This window comes from Accipiter gentilis, chromosome 31 (genome assembly GCF_929443795.1).
Source record: "Accipiter gentilis chromosome 31, bAccGen1.1, whole genome shotgun sequence".
In the NCBI taxonomy this organism is placed as follows: domain Eukaryota; kingdom Metazoa; phylum Chordata; class Aves; order Accipitriformes; family Accipitridae; genus Astur; species Astur gentilis.
This window is the reverse complement of record NC_064910.1, coordinates 19,550,463-19,577,637: the sequence shown is the minus strand read 5'-3', so window position 1 is coordinate 19,577,637 and position 27,175 is coordinate 19,550,463. Positions and strand designations below refer to the sequence as shown.

The 27,175-nt window shown below is 38.5% G+C and overlaps 1 protein-coding gene across 4 annotated transcripts; it reads left to right on the top strand.

Annotated features, from left to right (window-relative positions):
- Positions 1–103: 103 nt before the first annotated feature.
- FANCB (FA complementation group B) lies at positions 104–21,185 on the top strand. 4 transcript variants are annotated; one of them, XM_049834137.1, is made up of 12 exons: positions 104–193; positions 1,079–2,121; positions 3,101–3,253; positions 3,772–3,864; positions 8,411–8,539; positions 9,422–9,588; positions 11,718–12,172; positions 13,022–13,259; positions 15,268–15,581; positions 16,626–16,670; positions 17,000–17,157; positions 18,818–21,185. In XM_049834137.1, exons 2-11 carry the CDS (start codon positions 1,186–1,188, stop codon positions 17,149–17,151), a joined length of 2,682 nt encoding a protein of 893 aa, XP_049690094.1. In that variant the 5' UTR covers positions 104–193; positions 1,079–1,185; the 3' UTR covers positions 17,152–17,157; positions 18,818–21,185. The 4 variants fall into 4 exon arrangements, with proteins under 4 accessions (XP_049690094.1, XP_049690096.1, XP_049690093.1 ...); XM_049834138.1 differs by having other exon boundaries at positions 153–172; XM_049834139.1 differs by lacking the exons at positions 16,626–16,670; positions 17,000–17,157; positions 18,818–21,185 and having other exon boundaries at positions 15,268–16,097.
- The last annotated feature ends 5,990 nt before the right edge of the window (positions 21,186–27,175 follow it).

Sequence of the window (27,175 nt, the reverse complement as noted above, 5' to 3'; positions counted from 1 at the left end):
TTCCCGGGGGTATAGCCCTCTCCCTCTGGCTCCGCCCCCCGCGCCGGTTCATGTTCGCGCCTTCTTCCCTCTCTCGCTCCCGTCATGCTCTGGGCGGCGGGAATTTCGGAGCGGGCGGGCTCCTCTCGCTTTCTGCCTTGCCCGCCCGCCCGGGAGCGGCCGCCGGAGCCGGGTAAGGCCTCGCCGGAGCCGGGTAAGGCCTCGCCGGCGCGCAGCCTGCCGTCGCTGTTCCTCTCTCCGTCGGAGGCCGCGTTGACCCCCGCCGGGCCGGGTGGAGAGGGCCTTAACCGCCGTCAGCGGCTTTTCGGGGGGCGGAAGCCGGGCCGGGCCCCGCTGCCGCCTCAGCCCGCGGGGAGAGCCGCCGGGCGCCGGGAAGGCGGGTGGTGGGGCCCGGCCCGAGGCTGTGAGGGGCGGCGGGGGCGGCTCAGCTTGGCCAGGGAACCTGTCCCCGGCTCAGCCGGTGAGGGAGGCTGGTCTGCGGGGCGCCTGAGCCGGGTGAGGGGCGTCGCTTGGTAGCCCGAAAGCTGAGGGAAACCCGGCTGCGGTTCGCTCGGGGTCCCAAGGGACGGAGCCTCCTTGGCGGCAAGATGACTGGACTCTTGAGAGAACTCTCGCTTTAAAGAGGCTTTGCGATTTCGACCAAGAAGGAATTATATTTATTAACGAAGCCTGCACCTGCGTGAAGGCTCTTAAATTAGAGAACTGCCTTCCAGTTGCTTTCCAGTCCCCTCGGTGGATTTGTGGAGCTGACGCCTCCAGTTCAACCGCACAAACAGTGCGTGTATGTTTTGCTTTGGTTCCTTTGAATTTATATTACGCCGTGTAACTGTTGGCGAGCAGCAAATTCACACTTTGTTAAATCAGAGCTAGAATGCACTTCTGAAATGTGTCTGTTACTTAAATCTCTCAATGCAAAGTTGCTTCATTTTAATTTGTGAGATTAAATGACATGCTGGCCTTGTGTTCTCGAATTAGTCGATCTCGTTGCTTTGCAATGTATAGTTTTCCTTGTTCTTAAGGATCAGTTCAGCTAGTCCCAAAAAGATTTAATTTTTTTTGTTGTCATTTGCTTTTGTAGATGGAAAATTTCCAGATAGGTTAAAATTTCTGCAGAGAAATAATCCTGACAAAAATGGAGACGCGTATGGCTTTCTTGTAGAGGAATATCCATAAAGATAAACAAAGATGCTTCTGGGTAAGGAAGAACACTTCCTGTCCTACAATGGTGAAGTCCTTATATTTCAGCTGTCAAAACCAAAACATGTCGAGGGAGCAGCTGATAAAACGATGAACTTATGTGTCAGAAGAATGTCATTCAACAGAGACACTAAGCTGTTTGTTCAGAAGTCTTCTGGATTATTCAGCATACGTGGCAGTCATTTGAAAATTGAAATAATTTGTTGTAGCTGCGCAACGGATTCCAGAACAGGGATTATTCTTCCCTGCGTTTTGATGAAAAAGAAAAAACGGAACAATGTTTTCAGATACCTTTTATTGTTGCTTCACGGCTCAAATCAATTTGAGCAGTCCTTTTATTTTAAATTGGATTATGAGCTGAAAGAAGACATCAGGTTGTTTACTGGCCCTTCAGTCTTGTGGAGGCATGCCAACAAGCTGTTCTACATCTCTTCTGACACCTGCACAGTTCTAAGTGCTCCTGTTCAGCTGTCTTCTGTTGTGTGGACAGGTGAAATTGCAGATGAAGGCACTGTTGTCTTAGGGACAGGAACTGCTTGCCTGCCAGAGAGTGAAGATGAGGATGAATTTTCCACTTCAGACAGAGCCGTCTGGGGTAGCGAGTTCTTTGGATATGCAGTTAAAACACAAAAAATGCTAACTGGCACATGCTTTATGCCTCATGCTTATAGCAGAGTGGTATCTTCTGTCTACATCTGCAAGAATGAGATATCGAAAAAACAGCTCCGAATATCACTTGTTGCCATAACCCACAAGAATCAGCTTATTTGGTTCCAAGATGGTCTCCCTAAAGGTGTCTGTGAGCTTCCTTATGAGAAACCATGTTCAGTAAAAACAGCTGTAACCAGTAGCAGCGATTTGCTATTTATTGTGTCTTTTGCCTCCGGAAATATCTGTGTTGTACAGAGGAGAGACAGCTTACAGGTATTTGTGACTTTGAACAACTCCCTTCTACTACTGTATCTTTTTTTGTCTATATTGTCTCATTGGAAGGTTCTGCAACTTAAAAGCTCTGTGTTTAAATTCTATAGATTTTTTTGTTGTTGTTATTGTTGCTTCTGTTAAAATAACCTGTCTAAAGTCTGAGATTGTTTTGCTTTCATTGTTTGTTTATATATCTCAAAATAACCCTGGATTCTATTGTTTAGTGATACATTTTATGAATCTGAGCCAAAGCTTCTGTTGCTAATTGAAAACTTCCATAGCATGAGAATCTGAAGCTGTAAGATAGTTATGAGTGTGCCACGTAATTTGTGTTAAAGTGAAAGCAAACTGATATCATTGCAAAGCATAAACTTCTCACTGGAATTTAAAAGCCTTTTGAGTCTTACTTCCTAGTAACAAAAAATTTGTTTCATTAAAAAGACAAGAAGAGGCCTTGGTTTTGTTTCCTAAAGTCAGGAGGGACAAAGTTAACTGCTGTTAACTGGGTTTTGTAATACTCTGTCAAGAAGACTTACATAAGTCAGGAAATGAAAGTTTGTCCTATTTAGTCATAAGCATTGTTGTACAAATTTGTCTTTATCTCTCAAACATATTTAAGTATGCAGTGAAACAAAGATATTTCTGAATGTCAAAGGTATAATGTCTTTAACTGATCTGCAAGTATTACTGGTTCTAAATGAATGTTACAGTATTCAGCTACTATGCTGTTTGAGTACACTGAAAAGTTATCTTCTCTGCAACCTGTATTCTGGAAAGTGATCTTTAAAGAGAAACGGCTAATTTTTCCCTGAGTTACATGGGCTCTAAATGATGAAGTGAGAGCCTGAAACTTCTTAAAATTCTGTATTCTGCACACCTGAATAGGCTGCCTTTTTATAAACAGCAAGCTTCACTGAAAGAAAATCTCAAATACAAGGTATATTCAAATACATGTGTCTTAAAACCTCTTCTACTGTAGGTGGCTTCCAAATGGCAAAAAGTGAAGTCTGTTCTGGTGGATGATTTTACTGGCTCTGGAAGCGAGCAACTGTTAGTTCTTTTGAAGGAAGACTCCAATACAGAAGCGTTAAGTACGTTCATACTAACAGATCTTGGAGAGGTCAACTATGCAGTAAGTTCAACTTGCCTTTTCTCAGCTACTCAGTCTGTGCTTACTAAATTAACAAAATCTCAACAAATTGTTAAAGTATTGGTGCAAAGTGAAATTGGATGTGTGCTGTGAAATGCCCTGAAGTTTGAATATTCCCCGATGTAAATCATAAGATTTAATCTAAAGAGATTATTCTACTTCCTTGATAGCATCAGCATCAACATTCTTTTGGGAAATTAAAGGAATGCAGTTGAAAACACTTCACATATGTAACAGGTTTGCTACAATGCTTACCTTTTGGTTAAGAACTCTTAATTAAGGCCTTAGTGCTTGTTAATTATCATATAATTGGTCTTTCCATTATGTACTGTCAAACTCCAGTTGCTTTCAGAAGATAAGATTTTTCTTTTAAAGTGCATACTGTGGCTCTGCTGGTTTTCTCTGTTTTCCCCCAGATTTTTATAATGCTGTGTAATAGCCTGTACCTTACTTTCAGCTTTTTAATTAAATCAGTGTTTTGGTTTGGTTTGGTTTTTTAGAGTGGTATTAATTATAAACATGATGTTCCTGCTGCAGAAGGATTGCAAGAGAATGGTTTGCTTACTGTCCAAGCCCTTGAAACAAGATTACAGGTTTGTACTTGATAGTTCTGCCTCCACGTTTTCTCCAAATTACTTTTCGGTATTACTACATTTTCTAAAGGGTGAGGATAATGATACTGTTTTTATTGAAGTGGTTCAGGGAGAAGACAACATTGTTAAGTATCCATTCTTGCATCAGTGGTCATCTGTGTTTCAGTTCTCTCAGTTGTTACAAATTCATTTGGGTAATTGGAAGGGTCTAATTTAATTTTAATTAAAAGCTTGAGATAATGCTGAAGATAACCTATCAAAGCTTCAGAACAGTAATTTTACTCATAGATGTTTAAATACCATTTTAGTAAAATTAGAACATTTGCTTCTTTTGCTCCACATTACATACTTTGAGAAAGTGTAGTGTCAGGTTCCCAGTGAGTGGCAGTTAATCCTTAAAGAGCAGCATTATGGTCTGTTTCTTTGTCCACGGAATTCAATCAAGTTGGCTTTTACTTTTGCCCAAATTAGTGACCATGGTTATTTAACCGCCTGGTGATGTTTTTCCTCCTGTTACTAGCAGTTTTATAAGGATAATTTTGCAAAGTGCAGTAGATGAAGATAAAATGTACCCTTCCTATAATTAGCATCATTTATAAAACAAGCTGGGGGAAACTTTGCAGAGTCATCTTTGCCTGCCTTGCTTTCTACCTTTCATCCTGTTAATAAACACCCAGCATACTCTCCAAGATGTTCTTTTGCAGTATTGTGCGTTGGCCTATACCATAGGGGTAATAACTGACAAAATAGGAAAATTATTTAACAAAAAAAGAAAAAAAGCTTTATGAGATAGCATAAATCTCAAATTGAGTCAATAGTGTGAGGCTATTGTTTGCTGAGAGTGCTTTAAGTATGATAGGTGGTAATTATTCTTGTCATTTGAGAATTAGTGAAAACTTAAGTAAGATACTGTGGCAATTCTATCTCCAGCCTTTAAAAAGGAAGCAAATTAACTGGCAAAAGTTTAGTACTGGAAGAAAAGGAGGACTATGACCTATTACGAAAAGACTGAAAAAGAAAAGACTTTTCTAGTTCTAATTACAAAAAAGGTGTCTAAAGAGATATTATACATCTTCCAAAAGATAAAAGCTGTTGTATGGAGAACATGGGACAGTATGTTTTTTTCCTCCCTGGAAGGCACAAGAAAGTAGAAGTTAGATTAATTTTGAGGACCTCTTGAGGTCCCTTCCAACTGTTTGCACATTAGAGGTCCATTGGCTTTTACATGCAGAAGTACAAGCTTCCTTCCAAATGCACTTTTTTTTCCTGTTTCTGGATTCTTTTGGGTAGTCATATATTTTAAAACTGATTTCTTTGCCACTGCATTATTTCCCTACTCATTATATTACTTTCTTCCTTTACAAAACAGAAATTAGTTTCAACCTACCTCGTTTGTTGTTTCTTCCACTGTTGTAATGAAGATTGTCCACCCTGCCATTGACAGCTATATGTTCTATGTAACTATGTTCTATGACTTTGTTCTTGTAATACACCAGCTGGTACAGCTCTGTGAATCTGTGTTAGGATCAAATGAATAGTCTGTTTTGCATATTTTAGTGGTTCTGCTGGGAACAAGCCACTGGCTGGAGACTTCACATATCATCTGCTGATAAAGTTCTTACAGACACAGAATCCTTCATAAGACCTTATTTATTTATTTAAAGATCTTTTCAATTTTCAAAGCCACATGCTAGCACAAGCATTGTAAGCAAGTTGAAAATCTTCATATTTTTTAATGCTGTAAATCCTTGAAATTGTGATGCTGACAAATTTGGAAGTAGGTGGAGATATTTCTTTTTAACCTTACTGTTGTTTCCTGGCTGAGATTTCCATTGTTCTCCATTGTGTATGTTCCTCTGAACAGTGAATTACCCTTGCTGGTTTTTGTCATCTGATGTATAACTGAATTTCAAGGATGATTGTTTTGATGCAATAGTGCATTGATCCTGCTTAACTTGAGAATTTCAAAAGGTTATTTAGCCTTGGAGTGGTGCCTCTTGATATTTATAATAAAAATTCAGGTCTTCTAGAAATTTGCAATCAAATATGTTTTGACAGTCCCTATGGAATCTTGTCTTTTAGGGCAAAATGAAATAGCAGATGCAGCCCTTTTTCACACTCTGTTGCTTACCCCTTATTTCACATCTGTGTAGCTCTTTTCTACCCATGTGAGAACTTCAGCAGGACTGACTTGTGGTCCACTGCATATAGGTAGGCTGCATTTTAGTTATACACAGCAATACATGTAAGTTGCATTTTGCAGGTAGTGAAATTGAAAAATGTATCAGTCTGTGCATCTTTTAAGTGTTCTGTGTTTATCTTGTATGCAGTCTTTTGGACCTGAATCTGGTCTTTCTCCTCTGGAGATTTTTTTCTTTAACACTCATTTCAGTATCTTCCGAAGACTTCCTTTGGCAGAGTATTGCAGTTACATTAAAACAGCTGAGGTTACAGGGTTTCTCATGGGTTTAGTTGACTTTTCTGGCAGAAATACCATGAGTCAGAAGTGTCTTTTTATGCCCACTGGCCTGTTCTCCCCCCAAGTATTTTATGGTTTTGTAAGGACTGTAATGCCAAATTCTTTTACCTATGATTAACTTGCTTCATTTGACTTGGTTTGCTTGGTTTGGGGCAAGTATTTTTTTAATCCTCATTGCTGATTCATTGAATTGCTGCAGTGTCTTAATTGTTTTGCTCTCATTCTGATAATGCTGATTTGGTGGTGGGTAGAAAGTTCGTTAAGAAATGTTCTGCACATTTTATTTTTTTATTACTGTTTTGGGGGAATGTTTTAAGTATTTGTTTTTCTATCTGTTGCTGTAGATTGGCCCATTTTCTTTTTGATGTTTTTTCATAAGGGCTCTAAGTCACTTGAAAAACATAGAACCATTTTTTTACCATTTGAGTATCTTCAGCCTATAGATCTCTGAATTATGTTTCCCTCCAGCTTTTTTGTCTACTATTTCCATTTTACCTTTGCTTTTCCCAATATTTTTAGTCTTATCAGTCATGAATCTGCCTTTCCATTTTATTTCCTTTGTAAAAGTGCCACCATTCTTGGCTCAGTTTTAGCTCTGTATGTATGGGTATTAATTTATTTTTTTATGAATACTGCAACTTTAGTTGCAATATGTCAAAGTACTTGGCTGTTCTGCTTCTAAGCCTCTGCATTAATTTGCTTTGCTTTTGACAGTGATTCATCTGTTCTGCTGCTCATGTTGAATTTACTCACAGCTGTATTGCGTTCGGCTCTGCACTGCTTTGTTTTTATGTTGACGTTTATTTTCTATTTTCAGGTGATCTAGTTTTATTTTCTTAGTTTCACAATGCAAAGATTGTGACTTCTGTGGATGCTTGGTGCTCAGTACGTATTGGTATATGGCAGAAAGGATGTGCATGTCACTTGTTCCAGAGAGAGTTGATGGGGGGTGCTACCCAGTCTTAGGTTTGCCATGTGGTAAATGTCAGGTCTCTTTTTGCTTTATGAGGAAAAAGGGCTTGCAAATGTTAGATTGGTCGGCAAGCATACATCGGTGAATCTTTGGCCATTTTGACTGCTTCTCTGTGCATTCCCATTTGCTCTCTGTTTCTCAGTTGTTTATTCAGTAGTTACTCACCAGTGGGAGTAAGTCATGGTTTGGTATTCTGATGACCTCAATTAGGAAGATATTATAGAAACATCTTTGGTTTTAGCTCTTCTTTTTCTTCTGACCCAAGTCTGGCACTGGATTATTGCTTGAAATCTGGTACCTATGATGCATGGTTTGATAGGTGGCAAATCATTTTTTTACAGAACCTATCATGATGAGTACTACTTGCTCTAAATGCCCTTTGCCATTGTAGTGTGAGCAGAGGGCATCACTTTGCTTGCATGAAGTGCTTTTTGTTCAGGCTTGTCAGTTGGTTATGATTGATCGTGAATTGTTTTTTTGGTTTTGTTTGGTTTTGTTTGGGGGTGGAAGCTTGGTTTTGCATTCCAGTGGTAAGCGTTGTTCTCTCTTTGGTAGCACTGGACTTCTCAGGATCTTGCTTTCCAGAGAATAGCTTTTGTGGAGCTTTCCTAAAGTCTTAGAAGCTGGTGCCGGTATGCTTTTCTTCTTTTTTCTTTTTCTTCTTGGTTTTTAACTGGGACTACCCTGCATGTACGTCTGTTTGTAAAACTGTCAACTCTTCAGTCTATTTGCTTAACCAATAATCAATACAAGTCTTTAGAAGAAATCGAAACTTATATCTTCCAATGGAATAGTGAAGCAGGAACAATAATGAAAGAGACAAACATGTACATAATTTGATAAAGTTTACCTTAGAAGTTTATCTTAAACTCTATGTTTAATATTGAGAGGCCAAGGTTTAGATTCATATTTTGGCAGCAGAGTAGCCTGACTTGAACTTTTTTTAGAAGCATTACTTGAGGAACATCATGATCTTGGCTTGTGATACTTGCATAAAAATGGAAAGCTGAAAAGACATCTTGGTAGCTTCAATATCAGTTCTTTTTTTGCAGTAGACCTAAGCATAAGTTTCATGATAATTTTTTCTTTTGCAGGCTGGTTGCACTTCTGTTCGAGAACTACAGCAGCATTTAAGACTCAAAAAGAAGGTTATCCTTGAATCTTGCAGAGCATTAATAAATCTTGTTGAAGAAAGAACCCATATTCTACCAACTGCAAAAGAGGTAAAATGCAGAGGAGAGTACAGATCACTTCTGAATTCTGCTGAGCCATTTGTAGAGGGTGCTTCCCTCAACCACTTGTTGCTTTCACTGGTAGGGATTGCTACTATCAAAACTCATTAATCTGCTTCTTAATTCTGGTTCATTACCTTCATTTGTCAATGTACATAGATAAGAGTAAATTTAGTTCTCTTTACTTGAAACTGATTTGCATAATACCTCCTGACAACTCAGTTGTATGGAGGAGTAACCTTTAACAAAGAGTTAGTGACAAACAGTAGGAGGAGTGTAGTCTTAATTGGCACGGTTGCCTAGATATTGAATATCTGTCTGTAGTCTAACATTACGAAAAATGAGCTGTCATAGATCTGTGTAAGTAAAATTGATTTTATGATGGGGGCAGAGTGAACTGTGGGCTGAGAAGGTGGTGGAGGTTGGTAAAATGTTATCTTAATATGTTGCTCAAAATAAGCCTCCTAATTTACTTGAAATGGAGTTGATGTCCCTTTCAGTTAATGTTGTGATCCCTTTCAAGTCAGCCAGGTTTAGACAACAAAATTTCAAGCAATTAATACAGTAATATAAAATAAAATCTAGTACCTTAAATCTTCTTTGGACAATTAATTCTATGGCAGTTCAAGATTTATACATGTGATGGTTACAAGGAGAGAATGAGTTGTGCTTTTCCACGATATCACAGGTTTTAAGAAAATGAAATTCTATCCTTTTAATCTGTTGATGATAATAAACTAGTTTAATAAGAGTTCATTTTATGTATCTTAAAAGCACCTCCAGCAATCATTTGTGCTAAAACACAAGGTAATGCAGTATAGAAAGAACTAATATCTCCACTTAATTTATCTAAAAAAATCATTTTTCTGTAAGGAAGGTCTTGTCTCTCTCTGGGATGACGTAGAAAATCCTCCTCATTCTCTTAGTAAAGAGACATCATTGGTGTCTAAAGTCCCAGAGCACTTCATGGAGAAATTGTGGCAGCGTGTTGTGGGTGACAGCTTGGTAGTTGGAGTAGAACTAACTGCATCATTTTACTTGTAAGTATATAAATTTATCTAATAATTTGAGTAATTTTCTAGAAACTGAATTTGCAGGTTAAGCTCTGTAGTAGCAAGAGTGGATTTTTGAGCTTTGAACTTTCTCATTTGGAACATCTGTATATAAAGTGTTTCAAGTGTGTGTCTTGTCAGTATTGTTGCTGCTGCTTGTCTCTCTCTAACACTGTGCAAAAAAAAAAGTTGTATAGCCAAAAATCAGTTATGTCAGTATAACCACATCATTACTGGAGGCTTTTTACAACAGAGTTTTCTTTGACAAAAATTATGGTTCTCTATAGTCCGTGTTGACATAGCTATGCTGACATCAGTATGTGGTATAGGTAGAGCTCTGTCTTAGCCATACAGTTCCTGATGCCTTACTGTTAACATCTTGCCATTCCTAAAGAGTGATTTGCTTAAAGAAGTGCAGAAGAAAACATTTTAAATTCTCTGATCAACTTCATAAATACTCAGTTTTTTAATTGAACTATGCTACAGTCACGTATCCAATCAAATAAAATATTTGCTAAGCTTATGTATTGTGTAAATTATGTGGAACAATCAGCCATACAATACTTAAACCTTCAAAATTATTTGTTTATTCTTATTATTGCCTTTAAAATTATTTGTTTATTCTGTTCATTTTAATTACTCAGTTCTAGTTGTAAATACTCCTTATATAATTTCCCCCTTACAGGGAGGGAGCTCATTTGGAACAGAGTTTAAAAAAACAGGATTACATGAAACATAAATTTAGAATTTGCATTGTGTAATGTAAACTTTGGTGGAGTCAGAACTTGCCTTCTGACCTATATTCCCACAAGCAGTGTAGCTGAGACGGTGTTAGGGTAAGCTTAAATACTGTTGATGCCACTGAAAATCATTCAAGTGGTTGTGAGGGGACCTGACCTGTTATGCCCTTTGGCCATTCTGCTGGAGCTGCAGGTATACTATTTCTCAACTGCCAGATTGCTATAACTTTACAAGAACATTGACCTCATCTTCTTGAAAGCCTCTGTTAAGAGCCACTGAGGCAAGAGATTGTTTTTGCCTTTCCAGTGTTTATTCTTTCAGCTTTGATGTTGATGACATCATTTTTGAAAATGAAATGCCTAATTCCTGTATAACGTCAGAAATTCTCAAAAGATTTGGAACCATTCTTTGAAAACCAGCAGCAATATTGCCCTCTCCCCCACATTTTTACAGTTGAGAAAAGATCTGTGAAGATGAAGTCATTTAACAAAGGTTACCTGGTAGGCTAGCAGCAGAACCTAGGTCTTCTGGGCTCCAGTTCAGTACTATATACAACCACCTGTGGTTCTGGGGAAAAGGGCTTGCTTTCTCTCCACCCTCAACACTGTAAGTCTTTACTGATAATTTTTGTGCTTCCTACTAAATGCAAGATTTCAGTGATGTTTTAGATTGCATTGTGAGGTGGTAATACTTCTTCATAAAGAAAATAAGACATTCATAAGACTTTCAGATGTCAGTGACATCTTGAGACTGAATTGACTGACAGCATAAAATATTCATTAAGAGAGGATCTGAAATAGTAATATTAGGATTTCATTGAAAGAACCCTGTGTTGAATAAATACAGTACTGCATACATTTCAGGAAATTACTGCATGTTTAAGGTAATAGTATTTTAAACCTTTTAGTTTACTCTCTATATTCAATTTTGAGTATCTATAAAACAATATAGAGCATCAGAAGAGCTTTTAGTCATCAAAGAGAGCAGAATTGATACTTTGTGTATTTTTTTATTAAAAGAAAGTTAAGTCTTTAAAAATAAATTATAAATGTCGTAAAGTATTGGCATGGATTGTGTGGAATTTTCAACATTTTTTGGGTGAATTAGACATCCAAATTCTTTAAGTTGAAATAAGGCATCTAACTCCTAGAAGCTCTTAGAAAATTCAGTCCACGTTTTGAAAATCTTTATACTAAGCTTAGATGAAATAGTCATTTGAAGGACTTATACTCTTTGCACTGTCTATGACTTAACCTGGAATGATACTGGAGTTTTTGGTAGTCTTAAATGTCTGTATATATCTTCAAAGTTCTTGATATTTGTCAGGTGGCGAAATACAAACTGGGAGTGCAGTCATCTTATATGGATTTTCACAGGTCACTGAGTGATGTCAGTTTATCTTTAGTGATGGATCAAGACTTCTCTTTGATTTCTCCGATTATCGAGTGTCGAAATAAAATCATTAAGGTGAACAAAGCGTTCTCAGCATTGTCTGTCTCCTCGTGTCAAATTGAGCCTCCTCCAAAAAAGATGAAATTGGACTTGCATAGCAAGAATGATGTGAAAAAAGACTTTCCTAAGAGATGTTCACAGGTTCAGCTGGATGGAGCAAAGACCGTCATTGCTGTTACCAGCCTTTCACCATTATTGGCATTTCATCGTGTATGTTGTGTAGTGCTTCTACATGCAAAGAAACAAAAACGTCAGAATGATAGTTTACAAGAGAGCAAAAACATTACTGTACTCTGTGGGAAAATTTTGTTAAGTCTGGAAGATATTTCAAATGGAAAATATTCCATAAAGATGCTAAGGGTTAATAGTTACTGCGCAGGTAAATGGATTGATATAATTTGGATTCATAAATATATGGTTGATTCTTCTGTTTATTCTAGGTGATGCCAAGCTAAGTTTTCAAGGTGTAATCATATCTGTCTCTTTGAACATGAACTGCATAGACCTCTTGTGAGTTAAAAGCAGGGTGAAATACAAGATGGAACATTTTTCAAAATGGAAAAAAAAAGTTAAGTGATTTGCTGTAAGGTTTTGTGCTAGCATGGGTGCTGAAGTGTATCTGAAAAGGTTAATTTTGAAGATAAGTCCAAGTATAGAATGCTGAAGCCTGCATTTTTTCTACAAGATATTTCCTGTTGATTAGATACATACATTTTTTCTGACATAGTATTACCTCTTAAATAATACTAAAGTAATTGAAGCTCTTCCTTCTCTACACGTCTGTTAAGGTCATTTATTTTCCTTTCTTTTAATATTCCTGATTGAATTGATTTTGAACTGGGCTTCTGCTCATGTTGTAAAATATCCTTTTGATTGTGTGCAATGAATTTTAATTTCTTTCTTCCTGTAATGCTGTACCATTGGCTAAAGCCAACGTGTCATCTTACTATTGCAGGAGGCTATTAATAGTCTTCTTTTGGCAAGGTGCTGTTTCTCTTTAGCACTTTCATTATATAGGTGGGGCTCTGTTAATAAGCTAACTATTTTGCTTGACTGAAGTAGGTATAAGAATTTAGGGGAGAAGAAAATTCCCAGAGAACGCCTGAACACAGGTGCAAACTATTCACGTAAAACTGGGAATGTGAACCAAAAATCTGAGCACATTTAATGCATGCAATGTAATCAAAATATTTAGGTCAAATACCTTTTTTACTGTATTTTGTTGCAGGTTCCATGGAAGATATACTTGCTGTCCTTGCAGTATCTGTCAGATTCTCCTTTCAGATTGTGTCTTCTGGCTGTACATTGACTCCGGTAAATTCATGGTTACTGGGAGAAATGGAGTGCACACCATTTAAAGAATGCCATGACAGTGTATTCTGTCATAAAGCAGGAAATGTGTATGGTACAGTTTTTAACTGGACCCTGAAAAATCCATTTGAAGGAGTTCTAACATTATTTTGCAGGTAAAATTGCACGAAAAGTGTAGAGTATATTCATCTTGCATACACGCTTTTTTATCTTTACACTATTTCTTATTGGTACCATAAACAATGGCCAAAATCATAACCAATAGGCTTCTGATATAATGGTGTGATAACCATCAGCAATAACAGAATTATTTTCAAATCAGAACTATGGCAGAACCTGAACTGCATTGTTGAATTTTGTCTAGCCTAGCACACTGAATTACAAATAAGTCTAGTTTCCATTAATATCTGGTTGGTACTATTTCTTTTGTTCATTTCACTGTCTCATAATTTTATATTAATTTTTCTTACATTAGTCTTAATATAATATATGTAGTTTTTCTTCAACATGTGTTGATTTAAAAAAAAATCCTTAAGGGGATGTTAAAAACAGCAACAACAAAAAAACCCAAACAACAACAAACCCCAAGTTATACTAAATTTAAATATATTGCTATGTCACTTTGTAGTTTAGTACTGCAACATAAATTTAGTCTAATTTTGTACATGTTTCTGATATATTTATTTCCTATCTACCATGATTTTGAAAAGGAAATAATCTGAAGAGTCTCAGTGATTTCCTTTTCTTATGTAGATTCTTGGACAAATGTCTATAAAATTTCCTAAACCAGGCTAAACAAGCTAATAATACTGCCATAATTTAAGATTTAGCTGGATAAGGTTCACAACATAAAAAGTACTTCTTAAGTATTGATGAATATTGCCTCTCCTGAAGAGTTCAAGCTGAAAAGTAAAAGAAAGAAAAGGTGTATCTCTTAAAAGTCTCTAATTTATAGTGAGGTTCAATCTTTTACTCAAATAGGAGTTGATTTCCTTCTGTTATGTAAGAGAAAAGGCTGAAATGTTTGAGAAATCAGTCAGTAAATTTTAAGCCTTGAGACTTTTGGTTCCTTTTGAAAAGTTAGGTTACTTGATACTGTCATATTGATCCAGTTTTGCATTAATAGTTAGTGAGCTGCGTGTTTATGGTATAACTATAATTGTATTTTCTTTTTTTTCTCCTATCTTTGGATTGATCTTTTATCTAGCTAGGATATATCTATGATAGGTGGGAGATACAGCTGTTCTTTTTCACAGCTTTTCAGAACCAAATAAACTATATCTGTTATAAGCAGTGGATTGTTTAGATAACTACATTGAAATAGAAATATTTTAAGGAAAAATGCCTTTCTGATCTGTGTGAGAAGACTAGCTACTTAAGGATGCTTGTGGGTTTTTGGGGGTTGTTTGTGGTGGGTTTTTTTTTTGTCATTTGGGGTTTTTTGCTGTTTGGTTAGGGCTTTTTTCCTAAGATTATTTCCCTGCTACCCAGTCAAAAGAGTTGGAGGTGTTTATCTGGCCAGACACTGGAAATAAGAATTCGGACAAACTCTACATTCCTCTTAGAATGAGGAATGTGTTACTGTGTCATATATGCTACACTGGTATCCAGGGAAGTAGGCTCCCTGATGATTAACAGCATTATTTTATCCTTGTTTCTTAATAATTTTGAATGTCTCATTTTTAAGTGCAACTTTCCCTCACCAGTGACTGTTTAAAAAAGATAGGCAGTTGGCCACCTAATAGCAATGTTGTACATACCTATTGATAATAAAATCTATGAATACAAGTGACTTTTTTCTGCCCCTAAAGGTAGACCAGACAACGTAATTCCTTTGTGCTATTACATGTTGCCTTCACATACAATGAATTGCTTCTTAAAGAAACAAGTGATGCACATGTGACCCTAATCATGGACACTTATTTTAGTACAGAATATTTATGTTGCTGAAGTTTGCTTAGTGTCAATTCTTTTGACCTGCAGTGGCTAGCCTGCATGCCATTAGAAAGCCCTTGCTTACTCCTGTATGTACAGTACACATAATAGTTAAAAACCTAATCAGCATCGTTTTTTCCCTGTTGCATTTAAAGTAGCTTTGTTTTATTTTCCACTATAGCATTTTGAAGATAAGGTAGTTTTAATAATAATAATCTTATTTTACAGAAACCTGACTGTCTTGTTCCAGTGCCTTCATAGCCTTTCTAGAGTTCTCCCACCAAGCTGTGATGTAAAACTCCTGAGATCTGGAAGCAAAAGTATACTTACTGAACAGTTAGCACTGGCTTTGGAAAAAGAAATCCTCATCTTAAGGAGTTCTTTCTTCTTAAAAGAAAGTAAAGCTGAAAACAGTCTGACATGGGGCAATGACCCTGGCAAGAAAATCAGTGATGTTCCTGTGGCTTCTTTACTGGACAGTGAGGAGGGAGTTCAGCAGTTCAGAAAGAAGCTTCAGCATGAACGGGAAGAGAGTGTGCTAAGTATGAATCAAACAATGAATGGTGCCCTTTACCAGGAAATTGCTTTGAAAATAGCAGAAGCTCAGCTCAGTACAGATATGATTGTGTGGAGACTGAGCAAGTCCTAGAAACAATTCACTAAATTTATTTTGAATAAAGTTTTATTAAAATTGTACTATTAAATAATGTTTATATTTTCATGTGTACATATATTACTTTTTATTGTATAGCTCAGTTATTTCTACAGATAAATACTGGTAATTTGGTTAATGAATTGTAGCTGATTTGGCAAGAATTTAATATTTAAAAGATAGCCGAGTCATTATTTTGTTACAAATTTTGAAATATTATTTTTAATGTATTTTCTAATAAGTCCTATTCCAAAGTCATACTTCTTGAACTATAAATTAACTATATTAGAAAAAAAAATAACAAGCATGTATTGTTTAAAATAGTCCTATTAAACTTGTAAAATGACTGTTTACGCAGGTAAAACTTAAGCTTTTTTAAGAAATCTTAAGACAGCTATAGAAAGGATCTAAGTTAAGCAACCAATATTAATTCATAATTTGAACATGGGGTTTGACAGATTCAAAGAAGAGGCAGCTTATCTTCGTGATATATCAAGCCTTTGAAATAAATTTTAATGATACCACTTGAGGAAGAAAACTGTGGTTGTACTTTGCAGCCCTGTCTTCTAGAGCCCACCCTCAGATTTGAGAGATTTTGGAGTATTTACTGGAGCTGGAGAACCAGATCAGGCCTCTTATAAAATTTCAAGAACTCATGAAGATTCACTCTGTAATAAAATGCCTTCAGGTTTAAGATGTCCATTCCCACCCAGAATCTAGTGGTAGGGCTAATCTCATTGGTAAATCCTCGAGGAAGCAGTCCTTCCTTGGATGTTAACCTAGCTTCAGTGTCTGAAGATTTGTTTGCTGGTTCCCTGAGTCATAAATGATTGTCTGCTGATACTAGCTGCTCAGTGGTTTTGGCCTGTCTCAACTATTTTAAATAATGGACAACTTTTTGCCTTCTTTTCCTCCTTTCTCTGGTTTGAACAAGATACCACCTATGCATCCAGGAAGAGAACTGCCTGTGATCTTGCAGGTACTACTTGCTGAGGTAGTTACTTTTTAATCATTTTTTCCACCATTTTTCAGCTTTGTGAGTGGCAGAAAGCTTAGAAAATCCCAAATCACAATAATTTGCTTCCTTTTACCTCTGCTTCATGTAAGTAAAACATTCCTAGTGTTTGTCACTGTTTTTCTGAAGTTGTCAAAAATTTGCTTTTCCATTTTCCTGTTAACAGAGTTTTAATAGTTAACATCTGCAGCATGTACTCTGTCAATAAAAGTTTGGCAGGAAGAATGGAAGATATTTATTGACTCAAAGGAACACTGACATTTCAGAATAATTCTATATCTTTTTTTCATCAGAAAGTTCAACTTCTGTGTGTATGTCCTCCAGACGCATTAGAGTGGTGATGTTTTTCAGTCCAAGGCGTCTTCTCATATTGGCAACAGGAGTAAACCAATGTACATCTAAAGGCAAAACACTAGCTAGAAGAACTGTAAATGTGAGAACATAGTGCTTTGTAAGTTCAACCCAGTATGGTGACAGTCTTGCTTTTGAGATACTCAAGAGTATTAAATGTCTCCCTTTTTTGGCTATATAGAAGGGAAATTTTGCCATAAGATGTCAAGAATGCCTTAAGAAATTGTTACAGGTATTTGAAATTGAGTATTTACTAGATGAGAAAGTATTGTTAAAAAAAAAAAAAAAAAAAAAAAACAAAACAAAAAAAAACAAAAAACAAAAAACAAAAACACCCAAAACAAAACCAAAAAACTTACTTTGTTAAGCCACAGTTCTGTTCAGCCCATAGTCAAAGCTTAAGAGCTCATTGTCAGGGCTTGGCAGTCTGTTGTCACTGGAATTTCCAGAAGAACGTTCCTGATTATAAAACCTTAAATGAAGCAAAAAAATCTCAAAGTGCAATCCTGTAGCTTGCAGCTAAGGGCAAGACCTTGGTAAACCAGCTGAGCAGAAACTTTCAGAGCAACAAAGCTACTATTCAGCTCAGGGCACTTGAAGGAGTTTATGCAAAGCAGTGTAAACAGTCCAGCAGTTGATTTCTATTAGCCTGGTGTTGTAACTAACTGTCCTATGTTTGTCTGTCTTTAAAGAGAAACTTCCACTTGGGTTTGTATCCCTTTATTGAACTAGTAGAGCAGGACAAATGAAGAGAAGCTGCTAAGGACAGAAGTTGCTGGTTTCCAATTCCATAGACTTCTTACTTATTGTTAGTTAACAGAAGCAAACAGTGAAATCACAGAAGTGTAGAAGTGAAATTATTAGAGTAGAATAATAATGCATACAACATGTTCCTACTAAAGAGTCTTTCCAGAGGCATGAATGCTTAGTTTGCATATCATCAGATGAGATCATTAAAAGCTTTCTAAACAGCTCTAAGATTCCTCCAACTGACTAGTAATGCATAATGACACAGCACGACTTCAGTGGTAGTGATGCAATCAGTAAGCCTATTGTATATGCATGGGAGATATTTCTATGTGCCAAAATGTAAAGGTCTGCTGGAAATACTTGGAAGGTTTATGCTGGTATGGGGGGGGGGGGATGTGCCAGGAATCATGGAAAAATGGAGCAAGATTGAACAAAGGCTCAGGCTCTCTAGATCTATTCTTCAAGTGGCAGCAAAAGGAATTTCATTTAGAGATATGTGCTTTCCTAAACTTGCCTTTCAGAAGTAAAAGCACCTAAAGGGGTTAACCTTCACCTCATTCGGTCTATGGTGATGTTTAATCTCAGCACATGCTGGTGTTCAAATGGGGAGTCTAAATTGCATGGACTAGGAAAACTGGTTAGATTGGTTCACTATGTTTCTGTCTTGAACATTCGGAGTCCCATTTTCTGGACTTCCAAGAAAGTCTTGGAAGTGAGTTCTTGCCCAGAGTAAGTTCTGCAAGTACTTTTTGGGGCAAATTATTTAAGAAATTAAATCAGTTAGTGGCAGCAGCAGTCCTAGTTACTAGGAACTGGTATTGCCAAGAAATAACTGCCAAAATAGTTGGATGCTTGATTCTGTAAATTCCCTTTTCCATGATAGTAGATCTGGTTGGGAGAGATACAGATCACAACTACCAGAACCCTTTTTAAAATAAAGCTGTTCATAATAGCAGATAACTATTCACATAACAAATTCACTTACTTGTGCATTCATAACTACTCTTTAGGAGCAACAACTGGGAGGCCAATCCCAACTCCTGAGACTTCTAGCTCCTAGATAGGTAACCCCTTTGCTTCATCAGGTATGTATGCGTAATTCTGTAGGTTTTTTGTCTGCATATATCAACTGCTACCTGCTTGTACACGATCCAAGTTATGCAACTCATGGTTGATACTAGTGTGGGTAGTGGCTTTGTACACAGCCAGAAGACTCTCGGTGTTCTGAATTTATCAGTTCTGGTGGATTTAACAGGGCAACTGGTCTCTAGAGCTTGCCAGTTCCTGAGAGACTTCCACATGCTGCTTCTCTACATGTAATCTTCTCCTCAGCTTGCTGATGCCCGTTAACCATTCCTCTATCCTGACCTGTAGAACCCCTTCACACAAATTCACAGAGAAGGGACCTTTATCACATAAAAACTTTTGTCAAAAGTAGTAAAATTATGCCCACAGCCAACTTGTCTTGACACCAAAGGGTCAAGAAAATATAGTTCTGATTTCTGAAAACCAGCAGATATCAGTGTTTTCTGGCAGGTATCTATAGGAATGGTTCCAGTCTTCTGGCCAGAGCAATGATCAGCATGTAGATGTCTACCTTGTGATGGCTCTATTACTACCTGTTTGAAAAGACTGGCATGCAAGAGGGAAGCCTGGCATATGAAGCAGGAGCTGTCATGTCTATATACAGTCTTATGTCCTTGGCACTTTTAAATCAGCATGATTTAAGGCCTTATGAAGAGGGATTGTCTGTCAAAGAACTCTTCTTCCAGGCAAGTTAGTATAATAAATAAATTTACTTGTTATAGTGATTTTTCTCTTGTTCTCAGGCAGCAGAAACCTGTCTGCTCTTGAGTAGTCTCTGTTGGATAGTAATATTTCCTTTTTAAGTTTGTATGTGTATGTATTTCAGATCAACCAACAGGCTGCTGTGTTGTTCGTGGTAGTCAGAGTTAAGCCTTCTCTCTCAGCTACTGATTTTTGTTTTCCCACAGCTTTTGAAAATTTGGGAACCGTGATAGTCTTATGACTGCTCTCTTCTGAATCATGCTGACTCTGCTAAGACAAAATAATAACGCTAGCTGTTTATCCATGAGTGAGCTATTCATTAGAGACTATTAACAAAGATCATAGAGTCAGCAAAAGGAGCATCCAAATAGTGGTAATTTTCTTCTCCCTTCTTTACTTCACTGGGAGAGAGAAAGTTTTAAACAAGTCAAAGGTAAGTGTTGATGCAAGGATTTTAAATCCTGACTAAATGTAAAGGCATGGGTTTGAGCATTTTGTTTTTGGTTTTAGTTACTTCCAGGTTTTGGTTGTTTTTTTCAGTACTCTTTTCTCCACACTCTGGGCATGCCACTGGCTAGGAACAAGGTGATAATCTTCATCAGTATGTAGAAGGAGTTTCTAGCCAAGAGAAAAGCTGTACCAAACCCTCCCAGGGGAAAGGCAAAAGAGCAGGAGGTTAAATGCTGCTGTTTAGTCATATGAACTGCTGCTTTAAGGAGGTGATACTACTTTGGTCTTTTCTGTGACCTCAGGTTTCTGGTATGTGACAACCTTACCCCTTGAATGTATTGAGAAATTCATAATTCATAGGTGCAAGTATGTTTATAAATCACTTGGTTAGAGCAAAGACTGCCAAAGTGTCAGGTTTGTATCAGTCTGGTTCCTGCCTAAAGTCCTACATTCACAAAACCCTGTGGCTTAACTGTGGTATTTAGGTCAGATCCACAGGTTGGTAAAGCAGTCTCGGGTTAACTAATCCTCCTCCTTATTGTCTAAATGGAGAGGTGGAGAATCGTTTGCCCGGCTGCGATCCTTACCTGGGCAAAAGTGCTTTGGAAGTACTTTGTAACCAGTCCTTAAAACCAGCATGCGCTGCCTCTGTACCTGCCCCTTTTCCTCTCCCCAGAGCCCCAGTTACAGTTTTGAACTGAACATGTGATATTTTCTTTTGTAATCCTGCCTTTGAAATGCTCTCGAGCGTGAGGGGAAAAGCAGAGGCTGCCCAAAACTTTCAAAATTTATGGTTGGTGGGAGTCTGCTGTTTTTGTACAGTCTGTGCTATTCCCTCCCCACAGGTTCTACAGACAGTGTATTTTGATCAAATACTGAAGTGATCAGTGATCAAATACTGACCAAAAAGACAAATGCAAAATGCAAAAATTAACTTTGCCTCGCTTTATCATGTACGAAACAGGTATATTTGCTTTTCCAAGGGATAAAACTCTGCTAAATAAGATAATCTACAGATAAAAGTCAGGTCCCTAATACAAAGCACACCTTGATGAAGCTTTCGAGTGCCTGGGGTACTAGAGCAAATAATTTTGCAACATAGAAAAAAACCGTTTCCTCTCCACACCCCTGACCAGCCCCTTCCTGCCTCCCCCCCCAGCTGAGTACTTCATGACTGTTTATAATGATAAACTGTTAGTTTGGGTTTTTTTTTTTTTAAGATTTCTGCAATTAAGGCTCATGTTTAATTGAGCTCTACTTTATTGGCAGTGGATTATAATGCTACCTACAACATTTTAAACCTTTGCTTTAATTTTGCCTCTTCTCAACCTCATTTAAGAAAATTCAGCACTCATTAGATGTGTTACACTACTACAATTTTTAATCTATATTTGGATGTGAATTTTTAATACACAAGCTTTGTAGAAATCCAGAGAGGAGTGAATTTCTGTGGGTTTTGGCAGAATCCTTCTTTCATTTTCCAAAGTATTATGAAATTTAATGAGCAAATTGTCCAGGTGTCTCTAAATGCAGATAACATGTACCAGCTGCTTTAATCCCCCCAAATCAGCTGCACAAGACAGTTACATCAGAGCAATCCGAGAACATCATGTAACATTGTAGGTATGTATCTTTTTCAACACAGATGTAAGAAGAAATGATACTAGACAGTCAGACCAGTTCAGCACTCTTCCCTGTTTGACAGCTTTTGTTTGTTTGTTTGTTTGTCAGCATAGTCTAAAATAATCACCGAGAGCAGCTGCTGGATTTGAAGATCCCATGAACTTTCTTAGAACATGCAGCGTGGGTAAGAATTAATTCACATTTGTGATCACAATCATTAGATTATGAATTCTTACCCATGCTGAAGAGTCAGTGTAGTGGCAATGTTGTATGTAGGAGTGGGGTTGTCTTTCACTGTCCCATCCAACGGCTGTCCCTGAAATAATGACGGGAAGAGAAATACAACTACCATCACATGAATAATAGTAATTGCGACCTCCGCAGGAACAGAGCTGAAATTACAGGTTCCAGCAAGGGATAATCGCTGATTGCCTAATGCTGATGGTTTCACTGGGATTATTTTTCCCTAATGATGTCCCTAACTTTCTCAAAGTATATGATTGATATGTAGTTACTCAAACACAGCGTTTCACTTGTGATTATTTAACTAAAATGCTCAAGAATTTATCATTTCAATGTACTTTGTGGTTTCAAGTCATGTGCGCTGCAGCGTATTTTACCTGCCACTTGGCCAAAGGAGTGCCTGTGTAAATGCAGAAATTAAAAAAATTACATTCCTGAGGTAATGTCTTAGTGGTTTCATCTCACTGCAAAGCTAAGTGAACTATTCCAATGCAAAGTACCTCAGTAATGCACACCACCTTCTCAATAAACGTGGTATTTTTTTTAGCTAGAGGTCAGCTTTTAGTAATTTTATGGAAAGTATATATCGGTTTCATTCTTTTCAAAGTAGCTCACTTTTTTTCGAATGTGCTCTGAATGCATATATTCTTGCTTTATGACTAATATGTTTCACCTAGAGTCTGTAAAGAACATGATACTTCATTACCGGGGTGTTTTACTTCAGAAAGAAATTGCTAATTTAAAAACTTTTTCCTTTTTTTAGGATTGGACAATGAAATAGACTTAGAAGAAATAATCAAAGAAGATGAATAAATGCTCCCTTCTTATTGCATTTTTTTCCAAACATGAATATATTGTCTTCTGAAGTTATAGCTAGATGATCCACTGAAATAACATAAACTGTATAATCTTCTTTGAAAAAAAAGGAATTACTGAAAGGGCTTGGGGAAAGAGTAAATCCCTGCTCTCCCACAAAAGAGATAGGAATTTGTGCAAACTGGTGTATTTTCTTGATAAATTGACATGTTGTAGGCAAAAAAAGGATGAAGAAAAGAGGAGTCCTGTCATTTTGAAATGGAGTCCTTCTGTGCTAAGTACTCTTTCTTCCTGGCTATTGAAAACACTTGGAGTGAATTGGATTCTTTAAAAATCCACATTAACCCTCTATAAATTAGTAGCATGTCTGAACAGTAGCACATTAACAGTATCAATGATCCAGGATTTGAATGTTTTAAGTGACTGTGGATAGCCTGAGGTTATAATAATGATTACTTTAACACCATCTGAAGTGCGCCTTTTTTTTTTTTTTTTTTTGTAAGTTAATGGAATTTGTGGCATATTGGACAGCTCATACACATGTAAATCTACCCAGGGATACAGCTAATCTGGGAAGAACTCACTTCTCACACTGCCATGTGCTGTTCATGGGCCATCATCTTGCCCAGTACTATTTCTAATGTCCTCTTACCATGGATTGTTCAACCCACCCCGCGTACCTCCCATGCTAGCACTGCAGCTGTGGAATTTAATTTTTTCTGTATGCCTAAAGAATAAGAATCTTTGCTTTTAATATCTCAAAACCGTTGACATGCCAGCATTTTGTTTTCATATGACTGGGAGGTAGCAATTCATCTGTGTAAAGCTGTAACTGTCCTTTCCCTCTGAATGTCAATTTTTAAACCTCTTAGGATCAAATGCAATGCCTCCTGTTCTCCACTGCCTCCCCTTTCCCCATTCTGAACTCCTTTTTAGACCTTGTATGCTGCTTGGGTTAAATCCTTGCCTCATCCAAGACACTGGCGAGGCTTTCTGAGAGTTTCCAAGGTCTGGACATCCCCTTCATGATTCAGAACTTGCTTTCTGTCTCAGCAAGGGGGGCTTAGTGGGTTTGATAGACCCAGATTCACAAATATTCTACCCCTTTGCTCAGGCTTTTATCAGGAGCTAGTGTAATTTTTTAGTAGGTACAACTTGGCTGAATTTCCAAAGTTAAAGGCAGAGAACTAATAAATTATGAACACAGCAATAAATTTAGACCTGCATTTATTTTGCAGTTAGTCACTGTTTATTTGAGTTTCTGATTTTACTTATTTTTTTATTTACACTGGCATCAGATGTGATGCTTCAATTTTATTTTAAATTGTTTGCAGTAAAGCTGGCCAATACTGTGCCCATATTCAACAAGGTAACAATACAGCTTCTTAAATTCATTGATAATGATATTTCAGGTGGTAAATCTTCATGGCAAACTGCACCTTTAGAGGACTGAATGAATAAATACTAAAATACATGTGCTTTGACTACCAAAGGTGTGCTGGAAAAGAAAACCAGATTTCAGTCATGAACTATGAGAAATCATTAAAGTTACATATAATTTCAGGACAAGGAAACACTATTCCTTTTCAAGTTATAGTAGAAATACTATATGGGGGGGGGGGGGGTGTCCCCTTTTAGGTTCAAGTTCTTTAAATAATATAGCAAAGGAATAAAAATACACTTAGGAGTTCATGTTTCCAACTTCTAACATAAAGTTTTAGAGACTCAAAGAGTAGCTCAAAAGGCAAATAGTCCTTACTGATACTTGACTAAACATCTCCAGAAGGAATTATCAAATTGTTTTGAGTGTGGCAACCAAAACATAAGGAGTTTCCTGGCCATTACCCTCCTCCTCAAAAATTGCACAATTTCCCTGTGACACATACAAGTAAGTGAAAAAGTGATATTGGAATAATTAATGTAGTTAAGTTATTTCTCTTATGAGTTTGAAAGATGAAGAACACAAGCATTAGGGCACCAGCGAGCCAGCTGTAGCATACTCTGAGGTGATTTTGGTGATTTGTGAGACTGCAATTTGGGAATCAGCTTGCTTGCTTTGAGGCATTCTTTATGTACTTCTGTGGTCTTGTGTAGATAGTGATGTTAGTACAGAACCTGTTATTTATCTTAAGAAGCTTCTACAAGATAGCTGGTCCTGATAAAATGCTTCAAAGACATCTGTCAGTGCTAAACAACATTGTTGCGTTATATCACTTACTGGAAAAAAAAAAAGCATATAGATTCCTCAGCTGTTTCTTGTACATTTAAACAGGGTTTATCTTCTCCCTTATCGGTTTACTAGTCTTATCTTTATTGCAGGTGATGTGCATCGATTTACCTCACCTTTGTGCTGGAATCCCTTACCAATCTATTCTGAATCAGAGCAAATCTTCCCTTGGTAAACTGTGCTGTGCTTCTCTATTTGTAATATACTGCAATTACAAAACCATTTTCAAATTTGTGTTTTCCAAAGGAAAAAAAAAAAGAGTTAAATTTGTATTGTCTTAAAAATAAGACCAAAGAAAGAATAGTAAGGTTCATCTGATACCTGAAAAATGAAATATTATTTCCAAAAGAAAAAGTGATTTCAATGTATTATTTGAAGTTGGCAAAATATGGCTCTTCAAATACTCTTGGAAGGAATAAAATTGTATTTAAATGTCCCTGTGACATTTACTTGAATTTAGGCTACAGCATATCTGCTGATTAATAATCAATGGTAGACTAAGATGCTGTTTGCTGAAAGCGTGTCTATCTGCAGTTGGCCTTTGTGGATACGTAAGGTACGAGGTGGTGCCTTAAGTGAGGTTGGTCATGTCTATGTACAGTGGATGTCTTTCTTAAAACCGCACAGAGAATTTTTAAGACAACCTTTTGTGGCTGTGTGTTCTGGGTTTGTGTGGCGAGGTTTTTTTGGGAGCAGGGTAGGGTCCGCGGGGCCGGCTCCTGTGAGGAGCTGCTGGAAGCTGCCCCGGCTCCAAGCCGGACCCGCCTCTGGCCCAGGCCGAGCCCCTCAGGGACAGTGGAAACACCGGTGGGAGAGCAGATTTCAGAGGGGAAACCTGCAGGGAGTGGGGGATTGGAACGGGAGAGGAACCCCTCTGTGGGTACCGAGGTCAGGGAGGAAGGCAGGAGGGGATGCCCCCGCAGCCCGCGGTGAGGCGGCAGGCTGTCCCCCCCAGCCGTGGAGGGGAGCGGAGGCCCCCCAAGATGGCCGCTGCTCCGTGGGGAAGCCCGCGCTGGAGCAGGCTGGGACTGAAGGACTGCAGCCCGGGGAAGGACTCACCTTGGAGAAGTTCATGGAGGAAGAGTGTGAGGAGTCCTCCTCCCCCTGAGGAGGAAGGAGCGGCAGAGACCAGGTATGACGGACTGACCCCAGCCCCTGTTCCCCAGAACCGGGAGTGGGGTTGAGGCGGGAAGGAGGGAGGACTGGGGAGAAGGTGTTTGAAGGTTGGTTTTACTTCTTAATATCCTTGTTTTGATCTGATTGGTAGTAAGTTAAATTGATTTTGTTTCTTCCCCAATTTGAGCCTGTCTCTTGCCCATGCCCATAAGTGGGGAGTGATCCCTCCCTGTCCTTATCTCGACCCAAGAGCGTTTCTTTATATTTTCTCCTCATCCCACCATGGCCTGAAGAGAGGAGTGAGCAAGCAGCTGCGCGGTGCTTTGTCACCAGCTGGGTTTAAACCACGACACTGTGTTTATCAGCGGGTCAGGCAGGAAGTTTCACACGACCACAAAACCTCTTTCTGTGTCCTGCCTTGCCTGCGCCATCTTGCTGCGCTCCCCCTGTGCAGCCCACGCTCTGCTACGGAGGAGGTGGGTGCTGCTGGGAGCAGCCTCGCAGTCGCTCCCCGGCAGGCAAAGCTGGAGGAGCGCGATCCCTAGGATCCCCAGCCACAGGGATGGTGCTTGTCCAGCGTCGAGCATCCGTCAGTGCTTCCCAGCACAGTTTGGGCCGAGGCCAGCAGGTGCTCCTCACCCGTTGCCCAAGGCGCAGGCTGGGGGGACCAAGGACGAGTCCCGAGGGGCAGTTTAGCTGCAGGTCCACCAGTCTGGGAAGAAGAGGGCTTATCAGTGCCGAATCAAGAGGGAGCAGCTGTGGCCCTGCTTTGGTTAGCATTGACGTGGTCTGTGTCGTTCGAGGCGGTTCGCTCATGCGCAGCGTGCAACTGAGCACCAAAAGCTCTTTCAGGGACTGGCAGGCCTCGGGGTGACTGCTCACTGTGGTTCCTGCGGGCTTCACCCGATAAGCATTTTGCAAGCTGCCAGAGGAGCAGGCAGGATTACTCCAAAAAAAGCCCCAAGTGGGATGCTTGGCAGGGCTGAGATCTCCGCCCTGAGTGAGTGGTGTTTCTGGAGTGCCTCTCTGCTGGAGTTGAGCTGGAGGGTGCTGCAGGGCCAGGAGTGCCAACTTCTGAGCACTCGGTCTCCTCTCTGCAGCCTTC

What these genes read in the sequence shown, in the direction of transcription:
- FANCB (XM_049834137.1), top strand. Translation starts at nt 1,186, where the DNA reads ATGCTTCTGGGTAAGGAAGAACACTTCCTGTCCTACAATGGTGAAGTC. An exon ending in AGAGGAGAGACAGCTTACAG is followed by an intron (nt 2,122 to 3,100) that starts GTATTTGTGACT and finishes CTTCTACTGTAG; the next exon opens with GTGGCTTCCAAATGGCAAAA. An exon ending in GGTTAATAGTTACTGCGCAG is followed by an intron (nt 12,173 to 13,021) that starts GTAAATGGATTG and finishes ATTTTGTTGCAG; the next exon opens with GTTCCATGGAAGATATACTT.